The 22434-nt window shown below is 41.9% G+C and overlaps 1 protein-coding gene across 6 annotated transcripts in view; it reads left to right on the top strand.

Annotated features, from left to right (window-relative positions):
* FMNL2 (formin like 2) overlaps positions 1 to 22434 on the top strand; it is a 275860-nt gene that overhangs the window by 160717 nt on the left and 92709 nt on the right. For all 6 annotated transcript variants that reach the window (XM_087819849.1, XM_087819846.1, XM_087819848.1 and 3 more), the window contains exons 3-4: positions 16585 to 16665; positions 21351 to 21427. In XM_087819849.1, the coding sequence (XP_087675975.1) occupies positions 16585 to 16665; positions 21351 to 21427 (158 nt within the window). The remainder of the gene's footprint in view (positions 1 to 16584; positions 16666 to 21350; positions 21428 to 22434) is intronic.

The following is a 22434-nucleotide window of genomic DNA, read 5'->3' as shown; positions in this document are numbered from 1 at the left end:
TATGCAGCAATCCCCTGCCCCTTGCCTCTCCCCGCCCCCCACCTCTCCCCACCCCCCTCCCAGGGCTCCCAGACTCCAGACTTAATCTGCCTCCAGCCCCTGGCCTCCAGCTCCAGGCTTTGATTCTACATTTAGCTGCAGTCACTTGGTTCTGGCTTTACCAGCTGTTGGGTCACCAGACAGCCATGTCCCCCTCTCTCTCCCCCTTACTCAGTCAGTCCTCTGGCTAGCTGATATTTTTACTATATTTAATGTTGTTTGATGTTAAATTGTTTACATTTTTACTGTATTTCCATAATTCTGTGGTATGTTGAAATGCTATTTTTAAATCATTACGAGGTTTTTGAGATCTGTTTAATTCTTTGGAAATTCTGTCTTTGAAACCCATCGTGTTTTTCTTTTATCGTTCTGATACTGGGCGTTCACCCTCAATGTAATCCTTCTTTTGGATTTCAGATTTTTTGTTTTTTGTCTTCTAGTTTACCGTTTAAAAAAATTCAATACGCATCTTATACAAATGAGAATTTTCTCTTGTATCCAAATGAAGTAATTGCAATTAAAATGAATAGTTCCATAATATTGTTTATTGCCCAGTTCACATTTTCCAGTTTTCCATGATGTTCTTTCACCTGGTTTGTTCACATGAGAATGTGGTCTTGCACCAGTCACACATGGCACCTGGCTGTTATGTTCTTTTAGTTCGTTTGAATCTAGAATGTTCATATAGTGAAGAGAAGAAGCTGCCTCGTAGGAAGTTTTATTTTCTGCATTTACCTGATTGTTTCCTAGAGGTGTCTGAGCTCCTGAATTTCCTCTTAACCAGAATTTAGATGTGAAAACGCAATAGGTTGATGTTGAACATCTTTGTCTAGGATATCACAGGAGATGGATAATGTCTGATGTCTCATCAGTAGATAATATTGGTCAGTGGATCTGGTCACAACCTGGTCCCTCCATTGTATAATTATGTTTTTCCCCTGGAGCCGAAAGAAATCTGTGGAATGTTACTTTGGCATCATATCTATATCTAGTTACCTATTGGCCTTGTGCCTTGTGGGTTTAAAACCAATGGATAATCTTTTGCAGAATCAGTTTCATGAGGAGTTGCACTAAGATGATTTTATTTCATTTCCCTTCTACATTAAACCAGCAACTAGAGTTTTCAACCAGGTCTTGGAATATAATGATTCCTGGAATTCTTTTCCTCAATTAACATTTTTCAAAGTAAGGATTAGTTCAGTGGATACCTCAGAAGGTGGCAAATCAGTTTTCTCTGGCTTCCTTTTGTGAATATCATAATGAACTCATGGGATTTTCATAGAGTCAGTGTGTTTCAATCAATGTGATATTATTTTTGAGGTTCACATTGTCAGTACTTTGCCGTATAGGAACCCCTTCATGCTGGCTCCTCTGTCCTTTTGATGTGACTCTGTTAATGCTTGAGAGCTTCTTATATGATGCAAAACTCATTTCTTAGGCTTAACTTGTACTTTCCTTGCCCCAGACCTAGAATAAGACATTTCTCCAGGGTTCCTATTCCTTTTAGTGGGGGGTGGCATTAGCAATGAGTATGTGAGAGCTAGAGATCATCTCAGCTTGCTGGGAGAATTTGCTTCTCAGTTTAAGTATCTTGACCTCGGAAATATATGTCTAAAAACTGAGTTCATACGGACAATTACAAATCAATTTTTAATATTAATTTACTTAAAATTTTGATTATATAATTATTTTCTTTTACATTGAAATGTTTCATTCCTAATATAAATGTAATTATTTGTCTTTTTCCTATAATATAAAAAGTTTCAAAATAAGATACCAATGTACTTATTAATTAAAACATTGATAGCTAAAATTACTGAGTGAAGGATACTTTTTTTTGTAGTTTTGTGTTCCCAGAATGTATCCTATTGAAGATGTATGAAGTACCTTGATCTAGTCACTTGATACATGTAGATATGTTTTCTGTTAGTAGCTACCAGTATAAGTTAGAGTAACAATAGAATAACAAATAGATGCTGTATTAGTTGCCCAGGGCTGCCATGATACTATCACAAATTTGTGGCTTAAAGCAACAAAGTATTCTGTGATAGTTCTGGAGGCCAGGAGTCTGGAAACAGGTTGTTGGCTGGGCCATGTTTCCTCCAAAGCCTATAGGGGAGAATCATTCCCTGCCTCTAGCTTCTGGTTGCTCTAGGCATTTTTTGGCATGTGGTGTCTAACTCCAGTCTTTTTTTTTTTTTTAATCCTTGAGTAGAGGGGCATCAATCTGTTGCCTTCTGCATGCTCCCTGACTGGGGATCAAACCCACAACTCAGGTCTGTGCCCTGACCAGGAATCGAACTGGCAACCTTTCGGTGCACAGTACAATGCCCAACCAACTCAGCCACTCTGGCCGGGCATAACTTCAGTCTTTACCTCCATCTTCATGTGGTGTTTCCCTTTTCTTCCCATGTCTGTTTCTTCTCTTTTGTCTTTTAGTAGGTCACTTATTGGATTTAGGTCCCACCTGGATAGTCTAGGATGATCTCATCTGACAACAGTGCTATGAAGGCCTGGGAGTGGGGTGGGAGTGGGGTGGAAAGGGTCAATGGGGGAAAAAAAGCCATCTATAATACTTTTAACAATAAAGATAAATTGAAAAAAAAAAAAGATCCTTAACTTCATTGCATCTGCAGAGACCCTTTTTCCAAATATAGTCACTTTCACTCGTTTGGAGGTTAGGACAGGCACTTGTCTTTGGGGGCCACCATTCAGTACACTACAGAAACGAAGATGTATAATGATTTTCATAATAAGCCTGTTGTTCACATACAATCCATGTTGGTGGTGTTGACCATTGGGGATTAAATTCTACAGACTTAGTCAGGGACCCAGGTAAGGCTGTTTTCAACAGACAGCTTCAGCTTGCTCTGGGGGTTGTCTCCAATCTAAGGAAGAAAGATCAGGCAGGTGCGCACCTGGGGAGTTTTGGGGCCAGGCTTGGAAATAGGGTGCACCACCAGCAGTCATCCCCCTGGCTAGACCTGCAAAGGGGGTGAGAAATGTGGGCTGGCTGCATGTGCACAGAGAGGAGAAAATGTTCAGTAAATGCTGGTCTCTGCCATGGTTAACAATTTTGATAGCTTCATTTGTATTCAGTATTACAACTTGCTTTTTACTTATGTATTCATTAATTTATTTGTTGAATAAGCAATTAGTTTTATAGGCAAAGGAAAGCAAAGAGTGAAGTGAGATGGCATGGATTTGAGTTTCCCCAAAACTCACTTGGAGGCGAAAGGACTCTAAACGTTTCCTAGTACCAGTTTGTCCTAAGATCCAGCAGCGTGCCAGGCAGGAACTGGCTACAGGACATGTATTTTTGCCAAACTTAAAAACAAACACAAAATTTTGTCTCTGGGTTATCTTCTGACTTGAGATTTTAAAGGGACCATCTTCCTTCTCTTGAAGTCTCCAAATCTGAGGAAAGATACTGAGTTAGTTGCTGTTAAATTAAAAAGAAGGCGAGTTTCTTTCCATTTCCTCCCTGAAAGCAAAGTTTCCCTTCCATTAAGACTCACCCCGGGTCTCTGATTCCTTGATTCTAAATCCCCGGAGAAGCAGATGCCAGCCCAGTATGTTGTGCTGTCTCGTGTTTAATATCTCTGGAGTCACAGAAAATCGAGTCTGAACCTCTTTGAGAGGTTCCCTTTGCCATCCAGTTTTTATAGCGGAGGAAAAGAGGCTGGCCTATCCCACATGGATTGAGGGGGCGGGCAGAAAAAGCGGAGAAGGTATTGTAAAGAAAGGGGGGAAGTATTTCTTTCCATACTAATCCTTTTTGTCAGCTTGATAAAGATGCTTTGTCGGAAGTGCTGTCAGAGCAAGAAGCCTGGGGCTGAGTCTGATTCGAAGCTTTCAGGGTACTTCTGCCCAGATGAACATCACGTTGCCTGCCTTCCTGCCTGGCAATACACATGGAATTATAGATCCCCCAACCCCCCAATAAAAGCACTTCCTAAGCTGGCTCAGATGACCCCCTTATGTTGTATGAGCATCTTTTGTAAACTTGGGAACATATTACAGGAAACGAAGAATCACATTGGCAGTTTAATGCCTATTGGATAGACTGAGGTTGACCTTTGACACTGTCTTTTAGAAAATAATTTAAGTGATTGATTAAGGTGTTTTAGCCAAGAATTCCTGCTGGGTAATACAAATACTACTTTACGTTGTTTAACCCTTGGACATTTAACTTAGAGTCTGCTGTGGAAGGCTGTTTTTGTTCAACTTTCACAAACAGAGAAGTCAGGCAGGTGTTTGGAAAGTATCCAGCAAGTGGTTGAGCTGGTACTAAAAATTTCTGAAATTCTCTGTGTTTTAAAATGTACCATGATGGTTTGGAAAAGTTTTTTGGTTTTGTTTTTTAATTGCCAGTGTATGACCTGGATCACGATCGGATTGGGCTCTTTTCATCCATCCCGTCCTCAATGAAATGATGTCTTGAGTACACACTGTGAAGAGGGACGTGCTAGCCATGGCTGGTGTGACTCGGTTGGTTGGGCGTCGCCATGCACTGAAAGGTGCTGGTTCGATTCCCGGTCAGGGCACGTGCCCGGGTTGCGGGCTCAATCCCCAGTCGGGGGCATGCAGAAGGCAGCTGATCAGTGACTCTCTGTCATCATTGATATTTCTATCTCTCCCTCCCTCTCTCTTCCTCTCTCTGAAGTCAATTAAAAATATATATGTGTGTGTGTGCGTGTGTGTATGTGTGTGTATACATATGTGTGTGTGTGTGTTTATGGTTTGTGTTTTATAAGAAATGGTTTTGTAAGAACCATGTACAGGGCAGAGACTGGATAATCTCCATTAACATGGGGGGTGGACACTACCTGTTTGGATGAGAGCCTGGCTTGCGGTCGCACCTCCAGGTACTAGAAATACCCTCTTTGTGTGGATAGTTGTTTGTTACCCTTATTGCCACTGCTGCTGCTCTTCCTAAGAACTAGACACAACCACTGGGCTGCTGATGTATGTATGCGCTCATATTTTCAGATATAACTTCACTAGTCCGTCTGAAACCCTATAAAATAAACCCTCCCAGTAGACTGGGTCTTGTGCGGATACATCGCTGCCGCCGCCGGTAGGTGTCCTCGGCAACGACCGTTTTCAAAGGAGCTCCTCCCGCCCTCCTCTCAGCCCATCCTTTTCAGGTACCGTCTAAGAACTTGATTTAAGGACTAATTTTGACCATGTGGGTGACAGATGGAAATTGTTGTTGGTTTAATCTTGTGATCTGAAGATGAAAAAAAGGACAGGAGGCTGCTTAGAAGAGGTGTTTATTATGTTAAATTTCAAATTATGAAAGATCTAAGGGGAAACCATAAAATATCCAACTGGAACTGGGTTTCAGAGTTAGGTTTTCAAGTTGTTAGCACACGTTGCTTTTGTTTTTATGTTTTAGAAGGTGAGTATTTACATATCTGGGAAACTGAGATGTGTGTTGGGTTGGGGGAAGGAGGGAGGATTGGACGAAGATGGTAGATTAAGCAAATCTCATGAACTGACAGTGAACATGAGGTAATTTGTGTTTCCCTGATGATGTCGGGCAGCTTTTTACGGGCTTGTTTGTCATCTGTGTATCATCTTTGTTGAAGGATCCGTTCAAATCTTTTGCCTATTTCAAAAAGTTGAGTTGTTTGTCTTATTATTGAACTGTAGAAGTTTTAAAATATATATATTTCCAGAAACACGTCTTTATCAGACATACGTTTTGCAAATATTTTCTCCTATTTTGTGCCTTGCCTTTTCATATAACAGCGTCTTTCAAAGAACAAAGTTTTTCTGATGAAGTCTAATTTAGTTTATCTTCTATTTTTTAAGTGGTTCATGCATTTTGTGGCCTAAGAAATCTTTGCCCAGCATCAGGTCACAAAGATTATCTCCTGTGTTTTCTTCTAGGAATTTCATGGTTTTGGTTTTTATGTTAAAGTGTCTGGTCTATTTTGAGTTAATTTTAGCGCAGGGGTGAAGTAAGGCTGGAGATTCAGTTTTTCCCACCTCCATATGTATATCCAGCTGCTTCAGGCATTTGTCGGATAGGCTGTTCTTTTTTCATGAACTACCGTTGTATCTTTGAAAAAGCAAAGTGTATGGCCCTATTTTTCTACTGTCTCTTCTGCTCCACTGATCTTTATTTCTCTTCTGTTGTCAGAGCAGCACTGTTTTGATTGCTGTCTTGAATAAAGAGTGTGAATACTCTTCGGTCTTCTGCAAAATTATTTTTGCTATTCTAATTTTTTTTCGCATTTCTATCTAAATTTTAGATTCAGCTTGTCAGTTTCTGAGAAAAAGCCCCCAGGATTTTGATTAAAGTTTTATTAACTCTTTAGATCAATTTCAGGAGAACCGACATCTGAGCAATATTGACTCCTCTCTTCTGTGAACAGGGCATCTTTATTTATTTAAGGCTTTACTGCCTCGTAGGAGGGTTTTGAAGTTTCCCAGTGGACAGGTCTTGCAGATATTTTGTGAAATTTATCCCTAAGTATTTCATGATTTTTAGTGCTGTGTTAATTGGTACAGTTTTAAAGTAAAAGCTTCCAGTGGTTTGTTTCTAGAGAAATAGTGTTTTTGAGCAACTCCTACAATTTCATCAGTCCCCTTATGGAAAAGATGGTTTATGCTGTATCACTGCATTTTCAAAACCAAACTCTACCATTAAACACTATCTTACAAACACAAAGACTGCCAACCCCACACTGTGTGTACAAAATCCAGTTTCAATGGATATTATTCGATGTGAAAAAATCATATGGACTTTTATAAATAGTGTTTCTAACACAGTTTTATATTTGTAAAATAATTTATGATGTGAACTGAGACAAATAATTTTCCCCGCCGAGAAAGTATTCTGAGTGCTGAGGGTCACGCGAAATAAACTCTAAGTGGGCTGAAAAACAAAAACAAAAACAAACAAAAACCCCACTATCTTAATGGTTTCTGTACTGTAAACAGCAGCCATAACTGTTGAAGTTCGGTATTCTGAGCTTGGTTCTCATGTGTAAGGCTGTGCTGAAATACATGAAAGCATCTGGTGAGGGCACGATTAGGATCTGATCGCTTTCCCCCTATCTTCAGTTCTCGTGTTCTCTGCGTAAGGATGCTTTCTTTGCACGTATTAGACACTCGTTGACTTCAGTGGAAGGCATCTTCCTTCTCTACCTCTTCCCATGTTATCTGCTTTGGAGGTTCCCTGACATACATTACGCCCTTCACTAATATTACAGTTCATTCAGTTCAGCAGGCACCTAGGGAAGTTCTGGAGATTATACCCGTGTGTTTGCATGCTGTTTGAATTGGGACAGAGACTCTAGTTAGTATAATTGTAGTCAGAAAACCAATCCTTAAAATAAGAGCTCACCACTCTTTCAAATTCTGCAGTAGCTGAAGAATATTATTGCTTTTATCTAAATCTTGAACAATCTAATGGTTTCTACAAGAAATTATTCTATCTTTACTTTTTTTTTCCCTCCGTGTTTTATTTGTATCATACATGGTTAGCTCAGGACACTTTAAAGACCTTCCATATGTTATTCTTGTTTGGAAGGCATCCTTAAGTAAGGTTTCTGGAATTGTAATAAAAATGGGAGAAAGGGTTTTATAGTCCCATTTTTCACCTGAAGAAACAATGAGGTGTGTTTATACCCCTTGCATTTTTACAGGAACAGTAGTCCCCAGAGATTTCGCACAATTTTCCTGAAAGCATAGACTGTAACTATGGTTGTATAATGTAAGTCTGTATCTTTAATCATAACTGAAAATATTTTTAAGTCTTTGCTTACCAAGGATATGCATGTTCTCTTTGTAGACCGAGTAAAGAGTGGGAATCAGGTGTACAAAGCAGGATGTACGATCGGAAGTTTTAATGGACAGGGGACCTACTTGGGGGATTTAAGAAAATGCAGACTTGAGTACTTGATGACCTGGGTCAGGAGAATTTTTGCCTTTTAACAAGCATCCTCAATTGCTTTAGATGCAAGCCTTTGGTCGTGGGTATTTTAAGAAATGCCAATCTGAAAGAAGGGAAAGCTTTGGCTTTTGAAGGGAGAAGACAAAGGATTTGAAGATTATCGTAAGGCTTTTCCAGTATAAATCCGACCCTCCATCACTCTATCCAGCTCTTAGATCCTCAATACCAGTAATAACTATACTTACTGAACACTGCTAGGTGTCAAGCAGCTGTGCGTGGTTCACTCTTTTCTTAGGACAGCATAAGAGAGCAAACAGACTTTATTAGTATGACCTCATTACAAATTCAAAAAATTCTATTAGAACACTTTTTAAATTGGGAGAATGATGAACTGTCAATAGGATTAAAGAAGTGCAATTAATATTATGTATTAGAGAATGAATTATAGGATGTTATGATTGGGAAAGCCCTGTTGAACTAGAAGAAACTTTTGCTAGTCTAAATAAAGGGAATTATTTGGAAAAGTCTCATCAAAAGTTATTTTCAGTCTGAGAGCTGTAATGGAACACTTGGAAAGTTGTCCTCTCCTCTCAGACTAGGAAAATGATTTCATATTCAGAGCTGAAGAATGCTTCGAGGCTCTCCAAGAAACCATGGCTGTGGAATGAATCTGACATGCTGATTTTTCAAGTCTGGCCTAGTGCAGAAATGGCCAGCTTTTAAAGCTGGGAATGCGGAAAGGAGAGTTCTACAGTATTACCCGTATATTCTTTCACTATTCAAAACTCCTTATTGACTCCCTACTGTCTGTCCTACACATTAGCCTATTATCTGATGTCGGCCACGGTCCTTTCCAAGTTACCATTGAGATCCTTTGTGCCATTACCTTTCATAAACTTTATTACTAGGACCGGGCTAACCTCCTTGAAGACCCTAGCACATGCCCGTGCTTTTCTACTTTTGCTCCCACGTGCCCCCATCTGGAAAACTCTGTCTCCCGCCTCTCACACCGTCCCAGGATATCTATGTGCTGCCTCTCCTTCAGAACTCAACTCAAAAGCTACTTTCTCCAGGGGAGTTCCTTTGATCATCTCAGTTGGAAAGAGCTTTACCTTTCTTTGAACTTCCAGAGGACCACATATGGTTCTTATCATATCTTACTTGGTATTACAGGGACGTCTGTTGTATCTCAGGGATGAGATTTAATGTTTTGGCGTTGAATTTGTTTCGTTTTGTGCTTTTTATAGAGCGTCTTGCATAATGTGTTCTGGATGAGTGAAGGAATAAAATGACAAAAAATGTGTTTACCTTGGTATTTTTCATGTGGGTCCCTAGAAACAGGAGACTTAAATGTGATAGTAAGATCTAAGGTGTCCAGAGGCAGGGACTTGTTTAGCAAAGTGTTTCATCCAATAATAACCACAGGGGCCCTTCTAAATAGGATCACAGCTGGCACTTGCTGCCTCTGGTAGTTATTAGAATTAGAATCCCATATGAACCTCCTTTCCTGGCCATCTATTGTCATAACTAGGTAGAGTCTTAATACTTTCTCCCCATGTTCTCTCAGCTGTCTTCTTTCATACACCTACTTTCTGTAGGTGGGACATTTTGGAAGCCTCTCTGAAGGTTCAGAGTTTTTTGAGGTAGAAGGGGCATGGAATATGCATTCCCTTGGGACTTTGGTTCTCTCCATTTCTGGGCCGGGGGGGGGGGGCGGGGGTTGGATCTAGATCTGTTTGTGTACATTGTTTTCTATTTGTATAAATTGTTAGTCCTGTGAAAGCTGAGATGTTATGGCTTCCCTTAGGCCCTCCTGCTTGGGAGCCCTGATTCTGGTCTTCTCACCCCCCTGTCCCCCGGCACTATTTTGGCCTCTGCTATTCAGTATAAGTCGTTTCTGTCTGTATACAATATTAATACCCTTTGTCTTTTCTTCTCCCTGGGTACTCATATCATTATCCATTTTAGAGGGTAAACTCCTTGAGGACATAGATGATTCCTGTCAACATAGCTCTGAAGAGCATTTAGGACCAAGTTATGTCCTGTGAAGTAGTTCTCACTAATGGCAGTGATACTGGTTGTCATTCTGGCTCATTTAGAGATTGCAGTTTGCTTGCTCAGCCTTGGAAAAGGAAGCCCAACTACTTTCAACTTCTAGGAGGAAGAATTACTCATGTGTAGTGAGCTTATGTGCACAAAAGCAAAGCCCTTTGAATTTTCACTATCGAAAGTGAATTACTGCAGGATCAAAATAATAAAACATTAATGATGGCATAACAATGGTGACATCTAATTTATCCCTGAGGGTGTTTAAGCAATTTATGTAGCTCTGCTAATACGCTTCCGAAATGGAGCCAGTGACCCTGTGGCCATCCCAGACTGGGAGAGAAATTCAGCAGTGATTGTGTCCCCCACGAGCCATCCATTTCCCAGAGACTTCCGTATTTTCAGATGTCTCTCTGTAATTTCTCCCTTAAACCTAAGAATATTGAGATATAAGGCAAATTTAAGGGAAAATCTATTTGATTCAAGAGCTGCTTATCCAAATATAATTTATAGAGCGGAAATGCTTATAACATACTTGGTGTAAGTCCAGCTAACATCAAATTAACCTCAATTAAGTAATTTCTCATGTAATTATACACATGGGTAGAGAAAATGCAAAGGATTAGAAATGTTTTGCTAGATGAGTGGAGTGTCCAATTCCAATCCTTTATGCAGAAAGGCTTCCAGTGACAAACTTTATTAGATTTATGTGGAGAAGGGGGAGCATGGAGGGAGGGAGGCCCCAAAGACATGGTTCAGCTGGTTGGAAAGAACCTAAGGCTGCCTGTCTTTGTCTAATAGAACAGGCCATGTTGTAGCATTGCTGATGATTAATTTCATTTACTGTGACTTTGCCTAATTAACTTAGTACACTCTTGTCACAGCCCCTTCAGTTAGTTCCTTTAATGGCCTGGGGCTCTAGCTGGTGTGGCTGCTGTTGGGCATCCTGCTGTGCACTGACCCGTGGGATGCCAGGACCCAAGTCCGGGTTGTGGGCTTGATCTCCAGTAGGGTGTGTACAGGCCACAGCCGATCCATGTTTCTCATCGATATTTCTCTCTTTCCCTCGCCCTTCCTCGCTGTCTAAAATCAATAAAAACATATTTAAAAAAAGAGAATGGCCTGGGTTTCCATTTTGGGCCGTGGTAGACTTGAACCTTAGTCATTAAGTGGAGTCTGGTAAGTGCTTCGTCCTTTGCTTATCTGAAGGCCAGCCTGTGTGTAGCTGCCTGGCCTTCCTGCTGGCCGGCGGGGAGGGGAGACCTGCGCGAGCCTGAGCAGACTGAGCTAATGAGCAGTGTGTAATAGTGAGGGACACTAGGCAGTTTCAGAGCCATTAGAGATACAACACAGACTTATCAGCAGATGTTCTTTCGCTGTGACATTAGTTTGGCTCGCTTACTTCGAGCACTGGCTGTGTGCTCCGTACAGTGTTTACAATCTCTTTGTGTACTTTTAAACTTTAAAAACTTACCCTTAATTTATGAGAGAAGTGACTTACTTGTAGATGACATTTAAAAGAAGTTTAACTCTTTGAACATTATTAAAGACTGTGCGCCAAATATTATACATACGGGGACTCAAAGAAGAAAACATATTTCCACCCCTTTAAAAACTTTTATCAAAAGCAACGTGAGCACGGTTATGTCAGTGTGGTAAAAAGAGCAAGGATCAGAGGCTCAGGAAGCCTGAGTCTGAATTCTTGATCTGTGCTGCCTGTGTGTGAGTGAGTGAGATTTGAGGCAGTCATTTAATTTCTGAGCCTCAGTTCCTCCATCTATACAGTGGAATTAATCTCAGCTTTACACCTGGGGAGGCTTGAGCGGGGTCAGAGGACTAAAGAATATGGTCAGATGGGTTATTAAAAGATAAGTTAACCTTCAAGAAACAAAAGTGCCGCCCCGGATGAAACGGTAGTTGTATTCCTGGGATTGCATAGATGAAGTCACTTTCAGCAGTGAGAAGACATTTTCTGATTATTACCAGAGAAATTGAATTTCTAACACTCAAAGTAAGATATTTTCAGGCGACACAGAAGCTTAGCGAAGATCCTGATTTTAAGGCCTGTCGTCGCCCTCCCTCCTTGCATGCTCCTCTCAGTGCCGTCTGTGGTCTTTACCTGGATGTGAAGGAATGACTTGGGGCCCTTTTTGGTGGAGGCTTATGGGGAATGATTAAAAACCCCAGAGCAATGTTTATTTCTCCAGAAACATTTCATGAAGAAAGTTTGATCACACAGAGTAAATGCCAAGAGGCCAGGGTGGCGGCGATGCTGTGTTGATTATACACTTTGAAAGAAATTTGTTTTTTATTTATTTTTATACATTTTAAATTATATTCATTGGGGTGACATCGGTTAATAAGATTAAATCGGTTTTCGAGTGTACCATTCTGATCTATATTCAGTATATCGCCTTGTATGCCCACCACCCAAAGCCGTATCTTCTTTCAGCACCGTGCGTTTGACCCCCTTTACCCTTTGCTCCCCGCACCCCGATCTGCCTGCTGCCCACCTTACTATTGTCCGTGTCTGAGTTCCTGTTTGTTTTTCTTGTTTGTTCATTTGTTGCTTTCAGCTCCCTAGTCCACCTACTAGTGAGATGATATGGTCCCTAACGTCCTCTGCCTTACTTTGCTTAGCATGACCGTCTCAGGGCCCGGCCGTGCTGTCTCAGACGGCAGCCTTTCCCCCTTCCTCGTGGCTGAGCGGCGTTCCATTGCACGTGTGCCACGTCTTCATCCAGTCACCCGGGGAAGGACACTTCCGTTGTTTCCGTGTCTTGGCCACTGTGAGTAGTGCTGCAGTGAGCATAGGGGTGCACGTATCTTTGCAAATGAGAACACAGATGGCCAACAGATACATGAGAAGATGCTCAACTGCACTAGCTGTTAGGGAAATTCAGATCCAGGTCACACGGATACCACCTCACGCCTGTCAGAATGGCTGTTGACAACAGGACTGGTAATAACAGGCATCGGAGAGGGGGTGGAGGAAAAGGAGCCCTCACTCACTGCTGGAGGGCACGTAAGCCGGTACAGCCACTGCGGAAAACAGCATGGAGGCTCCTCAAAAAATGACGAATAGAGCTACCATATGACCCAGCAACCCATCTTCTGGATGTGTACCCGAAAAATTAGAAATTTGTATTTTAAAAGCTCTTTCAGATGCTAATAGATCCATATTGACAAATCACCATGATTAAAGAATATTTTTTATCTCTAAGAATATATTTCTATATAACGTAACTCAGGTTGAGGACTTAATTTAATTAAGCTACCCATTATCCGTGATGTTGAACTAGTAGGTAGCTAGTTATTGAAAGAATAGCATGTGGGAGATGAAACAGATCTGTAAGTGCAGGTGATGGAAAACTGCCAGCCAAGCCAGTTTGGGGTTTCAATTCAAAATCTAAAATTCTAATATTTAGAGAAAAAATACTGGTTTAAATAAATATGTCAATAATACATCCAGAGTCCTTCAAAATAAAAATGTTTTGTCAAGGTGCTACCATTCTCCAGTGTATTCCCCCAAATATTTCGTTTATCCAAATGGCCATATCGAAGGACAGAAAGAAAAGGTTTGGTGGGACAGGTGCTGGATTTATAACTCAAACAGTAGTTCCTTTTGAGATTCGAGAAACAACCTTAAGTTTCAGGAAAATGATTGGGGCTTTGTAGTCTTCTGCCATAACAGTTTTATTTGAGTCCCTGGATGCAGGCTGAGTTTTTGAGAAGTAGCTGTAATGTCGACCTACTGTGTTTTAAAGCATCAGAATTCTTCTTTTTCTGTTTCTGGGAAATACATCAGTAAGTCACTCACACAAGTGAAAAATGTGCCTAAAACATAGCAGCAAATGCTATAATAAGCACGTTTGAAAAAGTATGAGTGTATTAAATTTACACCTTGTCCATAATTTCAGGGGAATAATTACAAGGAAATATTTGCAGGACCAGTAAAAGAATATACAGGGGCGGGCAAAAGTAGGTTCACAGTTGTGAGTACGTGAAACACCATTTATTCTTGTATTATGTTTTATTAATTTTTGCATTTATTTGTATTATAACTATAAACCTTTTGCCCATCCCTGTATTTTAGAGAAAACCTTTCCCAGTCTTAAGTTGGAAATGGAGAAAGCTGTATTTATTGACTATCAAAAATGGGATTCACTAATTGAGCAAATGCCAATGTTTTATGCACTGCTCAACCAGAATTTGTCATTTTAAAGGAATAAATATGGCTCTTCCAGTGTGAAGACTTTGCCTAAAAGGACAAACATTAGAAATCTCTCAGCAGCTCTCCACAGATTCAAATTTCAGGTCCTCAAGCAAATACTGCATTAGCCAGAGTTAAAATTCCTCGAGGTTCATTTGTTAGGGGCCTTATAGTTAGAAGTAATTGGTTGCTATAGCAGAGGGAGCACAGTTCTGCATTGTCACAGGTCATAGGATTTATAACAATCTGGATAATTGGAGTGTATTGTTAAAAAGCATAAGTTTTATTTTATCCTAATATATCTCTGGCATCAGCTGTTATTATACACAAGGTTGGAAATAGTAACTAGTCCACTTTTCTGATCAGAGCTTTCTTTTTGTGATTATTTAGCCTTCAGCTGAACTGTTGCTGAAAAGTCAGGATAGTTGGATTCTCTCAGATCCCTTAGCGAAGTGATGGTGATTTTAAATTAATAAAAAGGACTTTATACAGACACAGTGATGACACTAGAGATAACTCTTGTGATAGAAAATTTGGGGAAATAATTAAGAAGAATACTCTGATCTTTTTATGTTAACAGCTTTGTTGACATATTTTTATATAGTATAAAATTCACCCTAATCATTTTTTAAATAAAGGGGAGGAGATACTGATAGGCCGCTATAAGTCACTTCCCTCTATTTTAAGGCATAATAAAATATATAAAATATATATACTTTCACTAATAAGATTATTTTTTTGGTAGTAGTCAGATGATCTTTAGCATTTCTAAATCTTAAGCGAGCAAGATTGGAGTGAACCAGGAAGAGTGTTGTGGTTCCCTGTGTGGGAGAAATATAATTCACATGGGGATAAACAAGTGCTTGAACATGCTGGCCAGTGTCAGTGTTGGGAAATACCAAAACATCCCATTGTGGCATAAGCAATAATCAGGTTTAAAAGAATTTCTAGAAACAACATTTTTTGGGGTGTACATAGAGGAGAACCTGATAAGAGTTGTCCTGATTTCATGATGAATCTCTGTTTTTCCTTTCTAGAGCTGATATATAATTTAAACATTTTTGTGTGTATGTGAAGTATAGCATATGTCTAGAAAGGCTGCGAAACCTAGAACAGCGTAACAAGTAAGATAAAGCCAGCGCCCATGTAACTACTGCTTGGGTCAGGAAATAGAACATTGCTGACTTCTCAAGGAATTCTTTGTATTTCCCTCCCCTCACCTCAGGCCTCCAACTATCATTTTTATGCTAGTCATCTCCCTCCCTCCCCTCCCCCTCCTCCCCCTTACTCTCTCACTCTCACACGGACATGGATGTAAATAAGACCATGTATGTATGTGTCCCTAACCATTAAAGCTTAATTTTACCTGTTTTGTGTAAACCTGTATAAATGAAATTGCATGTTCTTTTTGTCTCAACACCAGGTTTGTAAGACCCATCTATGTGGGAGCATGCAGTACATGCAGTGTAGTTTATTCGTGCTCTTTGTAATAGACCATTGTATGAACATAGTACAAGTACTTATCCACTTTATAGTTTGTGGGCATTTGGGTTTTACCCAGTTTTTTACTACAGCTTATTATGCTGCTTTGGACTTTATAGTCTATAAAATCTGATACACATGGGCATGAGTTTCTCAAAGTGTGGTCCCTCCACCCACAGCATCAGCATAAAACTTGTTGGAATGCATATTCTTGAGCCCTACATCAGATCTATATACAAATATCATTCATATACAGATAATGCATATTTCAGTGATGGTGCTTTTGCTTAAACTATTTTTGGGTCTTTTAGTTTGGAACTGCCTTAGGGGCCTGTTAGCGATCACACGCCTGGGTATGCGAACACACAGATACACACACTCCTCCAGTCGCTTAGCAATACTTATTATTCATTTTTGAAACAGGGACATTTTATTGAGTTTGAGTCAGATGTTTGTTTTCCCCCCCAAAAGAATTAATATTCAAAAGAGAAAGATTTGCTAACATTGAAGACGTTCAAAAGAATATGCAATAGACTGAAGACCTGCTGGAAGGACCTGCTTACAGGGTGGGCAGAACATTACTCCTAGAATGGAGGCTGCAGAGCCCTGCAGAGAAGGCAGTGTAGGCTCTGGAGTGGGGCAGACGTGGGTTCAGGCCCATTTGTACCACCCACAGACGTGTTATCTTAGGGAAGGGCCGAGTTTCTCTGAGCCTCGGTTTCCTCCCATGCAGGGAGGATGATAGCACCATTAGAACATGATTTTTTGCAGGGCCACGTTCATTCTGCGGGTGCCTTTCGGCCCTGGACCAGCAGTATTAATCTGTTTGTACATTGCTGATTGCCATGCCTTCATACATGCCATGCTTTTTACTTTATTTTTATGCTACCTGCAGGAACGATTCCAGGTGAAGAATCCTCCACATACATACATTCAGAAGCTCAAAGGCTACCTGGATCCAGCCGTAACCAGGAAGGTAAGCGGGGTTTATTTCCACTTTCTGTTACCACTTCCCCATGAGCGAGCAGAATCCTCTGTGTTGGAGGAGACCTTCCTTCCTCTGCACCGTAGCCTGTGCCAGGGCCTCCAGGAAAACAACCTCTGGAGATGAAGGTGAGAAGACAAAGAGAGAAGCCGTCCTTCTCTCGTGAGGATGTGTTTAAAAGTACTTTCCTGAGATGGGAGTCCCGCACCTCTGATGGTTATTGAGTCACTGCCATGTCCAATTACACAGGCAGTGAGTCCAGTGCAGGGGTGTGGGGGCCCCCAGGAGAGCAGGCCCAGCAACGGGCGGATTTGTCTTTCATGTCTGGGTGCATTTCCAGAGACCTTGAAAAATCACTGGGCTTTGTCATCCCAGCTGGACTCTCACATCCTGTGTTGATGCTTTTAGCAGCTTCCCCGCCCCAACCCTGCCCCTGGCCCCAAGAAGGTAAGGAGAGAATAGCTGGTTCCATTCTCCACTGACTCTCTCCTCTTACAAACAAGCCCTGCTTTGTGCAGCCACACAATTGGTTTACACTGATCCTCGTGGTCGAGCATGCAGCCTGGCACAGCCCTGTGGGCCTGGGGCGGGCCTGGGATGTCTCAGGGCAGAGCCGTCCCTGCTCAAGATGAGTAAAGGGGTTCTTCTCCAGAGGGCGCTTGTTTTTTCAGTTGACCTACCACAGCTCCTGCTTTCAGGGCTGCAGCGAAAATACATGGAGCTGAATTCCCTCTGCTGTTTCCGTGTGTGACTCAGGAGAGAAGAAAGGACACTTTTCCTAGTTAGCCACTGTTTCCAGGGCTCTTGTATTGAAAAAAAAAACAAACAAAAAACGTCCTTTCTCTTTATTTTCTGCTTTCACTCACCACCACCTCCTTTCCAAAAAAAGAAAGTCAAGCAAAGGAAAACAGCTATTATGTCCTTTTGGAAGTTCATGTTAACATGCAGGCAAGTGGAAATCAAATCTCGACATGAGGGTGAAAACGGACTGTAGACCCTTGCGGTCGGCTAGACGCCATATGGACCTGAACGACACAGCCTGGTCGTCTGAGCATGTACCTGTCAAAGCCTCACAGCACCCACCCCCTCCCAAATATGGCACACACATGTTTGTTTTTTAAAGAGCTTCTGTCAGGCCTCCTAAATGAGACAGCTGCTTAGTTCTTTGTTTCATTTTTGTTCATCTCCTCCCCCCAGGATGTAGCAGCCTCAATTTCATCCCATTAGAGAGGGTTAAGTGGAGGCACACCCATACACACAGAGCACAAGCAAAAGACCCCAGGTGGTGCTCTGGGCTCTTTCTTTGCACAGGGGCAGCAAGACTGTTTTAGAAATACTTTTTAGGAATCCCCAGACTTGTGCGCCTTCAGGCTACATGGCTCAGGCCCCAGCATTAGGCACACTGGCCCCCAGCTGAGCGGTGCAGAAATGCCGATGTCTGTCCACAAGACCGAGAGCTTCCCTCACGCAGAGTGTGTTCCATCCCTATACAATTACTGCAACATTTGTGAGATTCTGAAAAGAAAGATGGAAATATGTGAACTCCTAGAGAACTTCTTAGACTTCAGCCCCAAACCCCACAGGGAGGAAGATGGCTTGGAGCAGAGAGGTGGCTTCCTTCTGGCACAGGCCCAGCTCTCCTTTGGAACAATTATTCCTGGGTTGAGGCAAAGAATATAAGACAAAAAACAACAAATAAGCTGTTCAGAAAGTGTTTTTACTCCCTTGCGAATAACAGTAAAGAGGCCCAAGACAAAAGATGTCCATTTGGCTGACCTTTGGTCTCTGCCCTGGACCCTGTATTCACCTGAATGGCCTTGTTTGGTCTGTGCCTCAGCTTTTACCATCAGTCATTTGGTGCAGACGGAAATAAGATGGATGTTGGATCCACCAGCTCTGCTTGGCCGATTTCGTCGGGAGCTGGCAGGAGCAAATGATCTGTTCCACTCGATGTAACTGTCCTGCTTCAAGCCTGGGGGGAAAGGAGATTTTGTTTGGAATAAGGCATGGCTTGCAGTTAATATGGGTTTAAGATTCTCAGCTATAATGGGAGGGGGAAAGAAAAGATTTCAAATCAGGGCTTTCAATTTTAGCCAGACAGTCTAGGCTGAGCAGGCTTCCCTTAACTGTGTCAGGAGTCCTTGGGTACTTCATTCATTAAGCTTTTGTTCATCTGGAACGCAGGATACTTCATTTGCTGTCTTCTAAAAAAAATATAAGTGTATTCTACTTCGATTTTCTTCTAAGTAGTTCTAAACCCTCCAGGGTAGGGAAGGAAGAGCCTAAATTAGATATCTCTGTGACCAGAACTCTCCAAATCAGCTTCCTCATTTAATACCAGGCAGTTCTTAGTCTGTGCTTTGCAGGTGGAGGGATTGCTCATGCCTGGCATGGAAAAGGCCACAGACCATGAAGAAGGGAGCCTGGTCCTCGGTGGTGGTAAAATCTGTTGTCTAAGTCTCTAGGGCTCAGCTGCCTCCGTGGGCCGGTCCCCGGGTCTTCGTCTTAGGGAGAGGGCCAGGACAAGGGTGGAGACTGCTAATGGATGGGACCTGGCTCCTTTTAGCTGGTCCCCACAAGCACCCGGTTTCTCTTTTAAAGCAGTTGGCATCCATCATAGTAGTGCAGAGTGTTAGCACTCACTGGTTTTGTGTTTAGAAAAGTAGCCCAGAGTTCTGCTAAAACTCAAACAGTTCCCAAGAGAGTACAGTACAAGGGCCAGGTCAGCTTAGTTTTACCTCAGGTATCATGTAGTTGCCAAAGTGTAGTGTCTCCCATAGTGAGTGACTAGTAAATGGTATCTGTTCCTGTTGTTCCCATTATCTCATAGAGTTTTGTTTTGATATACGCCTCTTAGTCCTTCCGCAGATCCCCTTTTATACTCTCATATGTCCTCGGTGCTTTGCTGGGTGCCCTTGTGGCTGATGATGTCTGGAAGGCGAGACCTGGCCCCGAAAAAGCACGAGGCAGAGTTGGGAACCGGCGAAGGCCTCGGGGAACCAGCCGGAACTGTAGCTGACTCTGCCATTTCTTAGGCCTTTCTTGATAAAAGAGGGGAGTGCGCTGCTTTTTTTCAATGCATTGAGGATGCTTTTATTTCCCATAACCCATTGTCCCTAAATTCTAGAAACCTAAGAAAGTTTTTGGGGTGCTTTAGGAACAGCAACCAGGGGGAATCTGGGAGACTATTTGCTTCTTGAGGGCTCTGGTGAGAAGCAGTTGGAGAAGCAAAAAGCCTTCAGAAGAGAAGAGAAGAGAGCGACAGGAGCCGCCCATCCTGAGCAGGGCACCAGGCTCCACCTGCGGCATGGCCTGGCTCTCCCCACGCCCCAGCCTGGAACCCCCCTGCCACACTTTCTCCCTGGCTTCCTGTCCTTGCACGCCTTTGGCTTTGGAGCTGGATGACCCTGTTCACCCTGCAGTTATGGCAGCAGAGACATGCTTCTGACACCCTGAGCTAGAATTCCAAGCCTTTTCCTGAGAACAGTGTGACCTGCAGGTACCTTGGATCTATAGGAGAGAAAGCGTAGAACTCTTCTTAGAGGCATTGCACGTCAGATGTCCTTCCAGAGTGGCCTAAGACTTTAGTTACTGTAAATAAACGTTTCTGCAGGAAATTGTGTTCCAAAGAACTGATGCACAAGGCAACCCAGGGAATCCTTGGAGGCTGTGTAGAGTCGAGAGGATAGGGATGAAGACATTTACTGTCAGAGGAGGTTCATTGGAGAAGAAGGACATGAGGGAGTTCCAGAAGGACCGGTGGGGTTTTACGGGCACAGGAATGAGGAGGAATGTTCCAGAAGCAGAAGGGAGGTGCTCCAGAGGAGGGGCCTTCCCAGTGGGGGCTGGTGGGCAGAGGTAACTGTGAATGCTTATTTTCGGGAAATGCTAGGTCATGCAGGAAAGAATTAACATAGCAGGCCTGAGACTGTTAACCTTAGGAAGACCTGCTTGCAAGGTTGGCTCCTGGTTGTCAACTGGGAACTTGAATTTCAGGATAGTTCCCGCCATTCCCTGATAAGAATGACGCACAGTGCCCAAACTGTTTCTGCCAACTGTATGGTTTATGCCGAATGCCTGTTTTCCTCCTGGGAGTCTGGACTTCTGGTACATGCTCTAGGCAGAGCTTGCCTAAGTGACCCAGCCCCCAGTGAAAACCCTGGGCACTGAGTCTCTAATGAGCTTCCCCGGTAGACAATATTTCACAAATACCGTCATTGTGACCCTTCTGGGAGAAGACTCTTGGAAGCTTGTGTCTGGTTTCCTCCAGCTTCACCCCAAGTATCATTTCCCTTTGCTGATTGTGCCTTTATTCTGTAATAAATCCTAGCCATATGGACAACTGTATGCTGAGTCCTAGTGAATCATTGAAACTAGGGTGGTCTCAGGGACCCTGACACATAGGTATGTTGGTGAATATTGTCATATTTTGGGGTAGAGGGAAAATAATCTACTTACTCAAAGACACTTAGTACATGAAATAAGTAATTTTTCCCAATCCTTTTGCCTCAGCTCATTTTCATGATAAGAAAATGTGTGCTTTACAAAAAGAAATGTGAGAGAAGCTCACTTCGGCAGCAGAGCTATTTTCATATTGTGTTAAACTTACTACAGGTGAGCTAGTTTTAGCAGTTGCTAAAATATGTTTTGTGAGAATATGTGTTCTTGAATTGTAGAAATTCAGACGGCGTGTTCAAGAGTCCACACAAGTGCTAAGAGAACTGGAAATTTCGTTAAGAACCAACCATATTGGGTAAGTTTAACATTTAACGTTTAACATTTTAGCTCCAAGGCTTTTGGACACTTTAAACAGTGACTGTATCATATCTAAAGAGTTAAGCTTCCTTACTTTGTGTTATAAGCTAGGAAACTGAGGTTTAGGTGGGTGGGACCTGTGTTGGTATGAATTGCTCCCTGTACAAGAATTGGTAGAAGCCCAGCAGGCAGTCCTTGATTCGATAGATTTATAACCATTCTAAAATTCTTTGCTTCGGTGCAGTAGTGAGTGCTGGCTTCTTGTGTGCACAATAATCCTTTGGCAAATTAGGAAGTCCTAACCAGTAATGTAGACAGAGATCCTGGAAGACCTTTGAGCCTTTATGGGAGTTCTCTGAGCTGGTTACTTGAAATTGCTCCATTCTCCGTTCCTCAATTGCCCGGCCTTTCTGGCCAGAAGGGGACAAAAGCCTAGAGTGATGTCACCTGATATACCTCATTTCACTTAGAGACTTTGTTCCGAGTCTCTTCTTCCTACATCTCAGAATTTCAGGACCATGAAATGTAAATCCACTCTAGAAAATAAAATTTGAGGAATCTCTGTGCTAAGCGTTTCTGAGTTTTCATGCAACAACACGGTTGCTTTGCCTCAAGCAAGTACAACTTTATGACATTCTCACGTATTCCTGGGATGGCATAATTGTACAGTGCCTTAAAATAAGGAGGTTTGTCTCCAAGGCAGAATGATATCAGGTATCCTGTAGCCTGAGTTCTTTCTACAGTTTCTGTTTATACCCAGCAAGTTATTTAACCCTCTGGGTTTTGAATATTTGAGTTTTACGATGAGAAGACTATATAGACTTTAGATCTTTTAGAATTTTCCCCTTTGGCATTCTTTGCTAGGTCTTTTGGACATGAAGTTTTATATATATATTATTTTATAGTTTTACAGAGTATTCTGTAAAATAAATATATTACATAAATAACAGTTTACTTCTGCTTTAGACTGTTTGCTGGAAGCCATTCTCAAATGATTAACTTTCA

Source organism: Miniopterus natalensis, chromosome 8 (assembly GCF_054644295.1).
Source record: "Miniopterus natalensis isolate mMinNat1 chromosome 8, mMinNat1.hap1, whole genome shotgun sequence".
Lineage (NCBI taxonomy): Eukaryota > Metazoa > Chordata > Mammalia > Chiroptera > Miniopteridae > Miniopterus > Miniopterus natalensis.
Note: the sequence above shows the minus strand (reverse complement) of the source record. Positions and strands in the feature narration are given on the sequence as shown.